Source organism: Hemicordylus capensis, chromosome 1 (assembly GCF_027244095.1).
Source record: "Hemicordylus capensis ecotype Gifberg chromosome 1, rHemCap1.1.pri, whole genome shotgun sequence".
NCBI lineage: Eukaryota > Metazoa > Chordata > Lepidosauria > Squamata > Cordylidae > Hemicordylus > Hemicordylus capensis.
The window spans coordinates 47,910,814-47,918,226 of NC_069657.1; the positions used below are offsets into that span (position 1 = coordinate 47,910,814).

Below are 7,413 nucleotides of genomic sequence, written 5' to 3' on the forward strand. Positions count from 1 at the left end.
GTGTCTGTCTTATGTTTCTTTTCAGATTGTGAGCCCTTTGGGGACAGGGAGCCATCTTATTTATTTATTATTTCTCTATGTAAGCCTCTTTGGAAACTTTTGTTGGAAAAGGGGTATATAAATATTTGTTGTTGTTGGACCTATGGTCTGACTCAGTATATGGCAGCTTCCTATGTACTTGTGTTCCTAGCACCAGGGGCTGGGGGGTGCATTGCCTTCAACATTCAGCACAAGGGAAGTGGACTGTAAGCAAGCAAAGTCAGAGCATAAACTGGCTAGAGCTCAGGGCTATCCTCTTCACCCTGTGCGCATTTGATCAGGAACTGCGGGGTCGAGATGTACCGATCAGGACCGACAACACAACAGCGAAGGCACACGTAAACAGACAAGGAGGCACACAATCAAAAACTCTGCATGCGGAAGCGGTTCTGCTAATGAGTTGGGCTGAACTACACCTTACATAGCTATCGGCACATTATGTGAAAGGGGATCTAAATCAACTAGCCGACTGGATCAGCTGAGAGGACCTGACGCCGGGCAAACGGGCCTTGAACTGGAGGGTCTTCCACCAAGTAACTCAATGATGGGAGAGACCAGTGTTAGATCTGTTTGCTACACTGTGAAGTGCCCAGCTTCCAAGGTTCATATCCAGGTTTCCATGCAAACAAGCAGTGGACCCAGACGCCCTATCAGCAAATTGGCCCAAGGGTGTGCTTTACGCATTTCAGCCAACTCCACAGTTGGCAAGGGTACTGAGGTGAATCTGGATGCTACAAGCAGAAGTGATATTGGTGGCCCCATTCTGGCTGAGGAGACCATGGTTCACGGAGCTACTACACTTCGCCACAGGAGACTGAGCGGAGATTGTTGAAACAACATGGTTACTCAAACAGTGTCTCAGACCATCCTTGCATTCCGTAAGCTTTCCACAAACTGGGTGTACCAGTGTACATGGAGAGCCTTTTTAAGGTGGCCAGCATGTCACAAGGTTCCCTGAGGGGAGTCCTCTATTCAACACCTACTGCAGTTTTTACATGACCACCATGATATCAAGAGACACACATAGACAAAGGGGATGTGTGCCCCTTGATATGTAGCTGAGACCTAATATGCTGAAAAGACATGCAGCATCCCTGGTGGGCCTCATCTCGGGCGTTTTGGCGAGGGCTATTAATTCACATCCTCACCTGAAGAGGTTCCTCAGGGGAGCTACACTTCTGACCACTGATGGAACACCATCTCCCCTCTTGGAACTTGGGCACTGTGTTGAAGACCTTACAGTTCCCACCTTTCGAACCACTGAAATCCATTCCAATAAGATTGTTAACGTTTAAACTGGTATTCCCAGTGGCAGTTACTTCGGTGAGACGCATTTTGAAACTACAAGCTTTGTCAGTACACAAATCATATTGCATATTCACAAAGGACTCTTGTGCATCTTATACCTGACCCATTTGTTTGTCCTAAGATTGCTTCTCCTTTTCATCAATCGCAGGATATTTTTTCTACCATCATTCTGTCCGCATCCTAAACATCAAAGGGGAAAAGCATGGCACAAGTTGGACATTAGGAGATGCCTTAAAATCTGTGTAAAGCAGACAGCATCTTTCCGTACTACAGACTCCATGATCATATCCTTCCTACTGGGATCAATGGGAAAGCTGACGACTTCATTAACTATCGCCAGATGGATCAGAGCATGTATAGCGCTGGCATATGAGACACAGCATCTGCGCCCAACTACAAAGAATAGTGGCACATTCCTCAAGAGCGGCAGCTACGTCGGCCACTTTCTCCACTAATGCACCTGTACAGGAAATCTGTAAGGCCGTTACATGGAAAAATCCATCGACGTTCATGAGGTGTTATAGAATGGACATGTATGTCTCCGCCCAGGTGGCCTTTGGAAGATGGGTGTTACAACAGGTGCTTTCCCAGGAGTAGCCAAAAGCGCTCCCTCCCTAGGTGCCATACAAGCTATGGTATGTCCCATCAAGATGTCCTTGACCCCAGCAACTGAGAATGGAGCATTGGTTCACTTACTGTGAAGGCTTCTTCTGGTTGCTGGAGTCAAGGACATCTCTGTCCTCCCGGCTTGGCACGGTTGTCCGCTGCTGGGGTATCAAATCATTGATTTTTAAAATATTGGTTGCAAGCGACTGAGGGTGACCTTGCAAGAACTTTGTGAGACAGTACTTTTTGGAGGAATGCTTGCTGTTGCCCTTCATGTATCATGAAAAACCGTTTTTTTTCTAGTTGTTAAGATGGTTTTTCTGTCTCTTTCTGTTTATATGTTTGTTGGATCACGTTGTTTGCAGTCATACCTTTCAAACTTGGCCTTAAAGAACTAGGGGCGGGGTTATCCCCCTCAGGCTCTAGACACTTCTGTTCTTTAATCTAATTTACATAGTCCTGCCTAGGAGCACATGAGGGGCATAACCCATTGAGATGTCCTTGACTCCAGCAACCGGAAGAAGCCTTCACGGTAAGTGAATGAATGCTCCATTTGACCTCCCAAGGAAAAGGGTTTGCCAGAGGCAGGTACTTCCTAAAGAACTGCAGGGTGGTTCGCATGATGATTACTAGGGTGGGGCTTAGCACATGGTCAAGATTCCTGCCTCTGACCTTATTTTACAAACACAATTGATCAAATATCAGGAGCACACACAGCTCCTGAACTAGGATAGGATGGTTGCCCTACCCTAGTAATCACTGTGAGAATAGCCCTACTATTTCTGAACTGTCATGAACTCTTTTTGTCACAGGAGGGAATGTTGAGTAACATTTGTTAAAGTGAAATCAAACAAACCCAGGATGGTCTACGTGAGGTATCTCTTTAAACTAAAGGGGAAACCTCAAATGAGAGATATGTGCCAGGTATAGCATCTGCTCTTAATTTCTGAAGGCCCCTTTTCTACCTATGCCAGTCTGGTTCAGCCTGACTCTTCACAGGATTCAGGGTTCTTATCAAGTTAGCAAACTCTTTGAAATTAGTCATGTAGCAGATCTGCTGCTGTACTTTTGAATAGTTAAATTTTTTTCTAAGGGATAATTTCCCTTGGATAAGTGAGTAATAGCAAAGCAAAGTTCCATCGGTACTCAGCAGCTCATGTGACTATGTTGGTGCTTTGAACGGTAATTAAGACACATCAGACACCTGTGCAATATGTTCTGCAGGAATATTGTGAAGCATTATGGCTGGAGGGACTTCGGTCAATAGTTTTCCCAATAGTCTCGATTGCTTAGGGTACAGCAGTAATACTGGCTTGTGCAGAAGTCTAAAGTAACTAGTTGCATAGTATAGTATACTATTCTCGTATAGTATTGGACTTTGGAAACATGTTTTTCTCTCTTATCTCCATTAATTTTTATATCCTCTTCCCTTTGTACAGATATCCAGGCAATATTCAACATGGCCTCAACCTGACTTCTGCCTACAATCACTTTCTGCCTCAGAGAGGTCGCCCTGAGATCACAACCATGCCACTGGGTGTGGGAGCCACAGTTGATTATATCTTCTACTCGGCAAAGCCAATCAAGAATGAAAATGAAGAAAGTGAGTGTGACAAATTCAGTCTCCTAGAAGGCAGATAGCATGTTATATATACATGTCGTGAGAAGTGACCTGTCCATTTGGCTCTAATTCTGGTAGTGAACCACTGAGTGTGGAAGTGTAAATAGTCATAAGATTGGTGTCCCACCCCGCCATTTTTCATCTGTTTCTTATTTTCATCTTATTTTCTTACAGCCTCTCCTTTCATTATGATCAGAATAGTCTAGAATGTTAACTTCCTATTGCATTTGGTTTCAGTTTCTCCACTACTTGCTCTGGAAGGATCCTTGCTGAATTCTCCAGTCTGGCTCATAAGAGGCTCTCAGGAAGGAGGTGCTAGTGTCAGTGTCTGACACTTTCCCGTGCCTTGCTACGTTTTGTCACAGGAAGAAACTGTGCTGAACTTCTTCAGGCACTGTGCTCAGCTTTTCTCCCTCTTTGATTTGAGGTCTTGGGTCATGCAGGGAGAGGTGAGAATTATGGCACAGTGGGGAAGCAACCTGCCTAGAGAGCAGGAGGCTGTTGGTTCAAATGCCCGCTGGTGTGTTTCCCAGAACATGGGAAACTTCTATATCAGGCAGCAGAGATATAGGAAGGTGCTGAAAGGCATCATCTCATACTGTGTGGGAGATGGCAATGGTAATGGTAAACCCCTCCTGTATTCTACTGAGAAAACCACATGGCTCTGTGGTCACCAGGAGTCGACACCACAACCTAACCTTTCCTTTCCTTTCCCAAATGAAGCCTAAATGTACTAGCATGGAAGCATGCCCTCCCTGTGAAACATCCCATGTTTGCCTGCCTCACTTGTTCACTTTCTCCTGAATGGTGAAAAGTAAAGAGAATGAAATGTGTGGGCCTTTTGGATCTTGCCACGTCAGTAGGGGAAGGTGGCAGAATTTAAGACAGAAAATAAATGTGTGAATGGGACTGATTGGCTGTGTAAATGCCTGAGCGGCATTAACCTCTCCTGCCCTGTTCAGATGTTACTTTGTACAAGTGCACAGATGTTTGTGCACTCGTACATTTGTTTGTGTGAATAACTAGCCCTATTTGCATGTTATGTTCAACACTCGTACAATGCGTGTACAGTATACACAGGTACATATCTGTACACAGGTACAGTCATTCACACGTTATCTTGAATGCACATACAGCAGTTCACCTCCTATCTGTACCGTGTATTTGAGGGGCCTGTACGCAAGTTCTCCTTTAGTATGAACACAGGTATAGTCATTCACACAAAAAATGTACGAGTGTACAGACATCTGTACACTCAGACAACATAATGTCTGAGTAGGGCTACTGTATCTGTTCATTTTGAAAGTGAACCCGGGTACAGGTTCCTCAGTTGCATCATGTTGTTGATGATGATGATGATGATGATTCAATTTCTATACCGCCCTTCCAAAAACGGCTCAGGGTGGTTTACACAGAGAAATAATAAATAAATAAGATGGCTCCCTGTCCCCAAAGGGCTCAGAATCTAAAAAGAAACATCAGATAGACACCAGCAACAGTCACTGGAGGTACTGTGCTGGGGGTGGATAGGGCCAGTTACTCTCCCCCGCTAAATAAAGAGTATCACCATGTTAAAAGGTGCCTCTTTGCCAAGTTAGCAGGGGTTGTAACAGCTGTACCTATGTACAACATAACATGTGAAAAATGCTACCTGTGTACCTTGTACACTCATACGAACGATGAACATAACATGTGAATAGGACCTATTGAGAATGTTTCTTGCGTGTCCATGATGGCTGTTTCTAAAAATATAAGAAGAGCCCTGTTGGATCAGAGCAAAGGCCCACCTAGTCCAACATTCTGCTTCCCACGATGGCTAACCAGATACTTCTGGAAATCTTGGAAGCAGGGAATGGAGGCATTAGACCTCTCCCATTATTGCTCCTCTAGTATTCATGATTAACAGCCATTGATAGATCCACCTTCCATAAATCTGTCTAATACTCTCTTAAACCTTAAAATTTAGTTACCATCATTTTATCTTGTTTTAGCGAATTCCATAAATTAACTTATTTTTTCCTCTTCTGAATCTGCCATTCATTTTTAAATGGACGACCCCAATTTCTTGTATTGTGGGAGACAGAGAAAAATCCACTGTTAGTATGTAACTTCTGACATTTTCATTCTTCCACATTTCTCTGTGTGTGGTTGAGCTCATCGTTCCTTTGGAGTCTGCAAATGGGGCTTGAATGTGCAACTTCTGTCTCCCTCTGACATATGATTCCTGTTCCTCTTCAGGTCGCAGGATGTACCAGGATGGAGCCCTAAAGCTGCTTGGCCGCCTATCCCTCCTTTCTGAAGACATCCTTTGGTCAGCAAATGGCTTGCCTAATCCTTTTTGTTCTTCTGATCATCTCTGCTTGCTGACCAGCTTTGGTCTAGAGATCTCTGACTTCTGATCATGTGCCAGATCTCTAGAACTCTCCCAAGAGTTGGTTTGAATGGGAAAATCATGCCGTTTAAGTTTGCATCATCTTACAAAAACAAAAAACAAAAAAACAAAAAAATCTGTATCTCCCCCATCCTCCTCCCCATCTGTTTGAGATTTCCTTGTTCTTCTCTCCCATGCTCCTTTTTCAGAGCTGCAGTTCTAGTCTGAATTTCCCTGCCAGTTCATGCCTCCCTGTACTCTGGTTGCACCATCTTCTAAAGGACGTTTTGTCAGCAAACTTCTTTATTTCATCGTCGTCTGTTTGGCAGGGGTATTTTAGTTGCCATGATCTAGAAGTCACCAGAGCTTTACCATTGCGCACCACCAAGCTCTTCCTGAGAAGGACACAAGCTGAGTTGAGCCTGAATCTGGATGTGGACTCTTAATTGCCCCCACCCCCTTTTTTCCTCTTCTCTGCAAATAGCTTGGGGCCATGCACGCTGGCTTCCCAACTGCATTCAGGCCAAAAAGGTGGTGGTATTGGTTTCTGCAAGTGTGCAAAGTGTAGCTTTTTTTTTTTTAATAATGGTGGTGGTGCTGCTGCTGCTAGCAACCTCAAGAGGTATAGACTGGCCTGTTCCTCTTTTCTGTTTCAAAACAGAATTAAAGCAACCTGCATTGAGTGACTTTGGACAAAAAGAGACTTTCGATCAGGTTTCCTCTGGCTGGACTTCAACTGCTGCTTGAGCAGAGGCGTTTGGAAGCCCTCAGCCTACAAAGGAGTTTTCTGCTGCTATGCAAGCTCGATTGCATGTTATACTCTGAGGTTCTTCAGAAGACTGTTTTTTCTCGCTTGCCCATCAGCTTGGTGGATTTTTTTTTTTTTTTTTTGCATCTGATGGCGTCTAGAGTTGCAGGGAAAGGAGGACTGCGCACATTAGTAGAAGATGAGAGCTGCTTTGTTTTCTTTGCAGCTTGGAAGCCACATTGTCAGGTGCCTCAGCTGGCCTGGCAGTTGCTGCTCACTATTTATTATCCATGAATTGTGCAAGGAATATGTAATTAGAGAATAGCAGTCAGCCTCAAGATTACTCCCACCTGTTCCTTGATCCATGGAAATGACACAATCCAGTTCAGCTGTGTGTGGGGCATGGCACGACCTTATTGGGGTGGGCAGAAAATGCATTGGGAGTTCTCAATATTTTTAATGTTTTCTTAAATTTGAAAAAATAAAATTTTATAATTTCAGCAAAATTGTGAGCTTAACTGCTTGGGACTGTGGAAACAAGACTGAACAGAAAAGTGCTTTTTGAAGGCAAGGGTGTGGCTGAAGGAGGGCCCTCTGTTGGACACAGGAGGAAATGCTGCCTAAGATATACATAGCTGTCATGCCTCAAGGTTTTCTTTGCCATGAATGCTAAAAAATCCTTTAAATAAAATTAATTTTAAATAAAATTAACTCCATAAT

General features: G+C 44.0%; 1 protein-coding gene across 3 annotated transcripts in view; it reads left to right on the top strand.

Moving 5' to 3' along the window:
• Window positions 1–7,199, top strand: part of ANGEL1 (angel homolog 1) — a 38,069-nt gene extending 30,870 nt beyond the window's left edge. For all 3 annotated transcript variants that reach the window (XM_053283180.1, XM_053283179.1, XM_053283181.1), the window contains exons 9-10: window positions 3,393–3,556; window positions 5,813–7,199. In XM_053283180.1, coding sequence (XP_053139155.1) covers window positions 3,393–3,556; window positions 5,813–5,973 — 325 coding nt within the window. In that variant the 3' untranslated portion in view covers window positions 5,974–7,199. The remainder of the gene's footprint in view (window positions 1–3,392; window positions 3,557–5,812) is intronic.
• The last annotated feature ends 214 nt before the right edge of the window (window positions 7,200–7,413 follow it).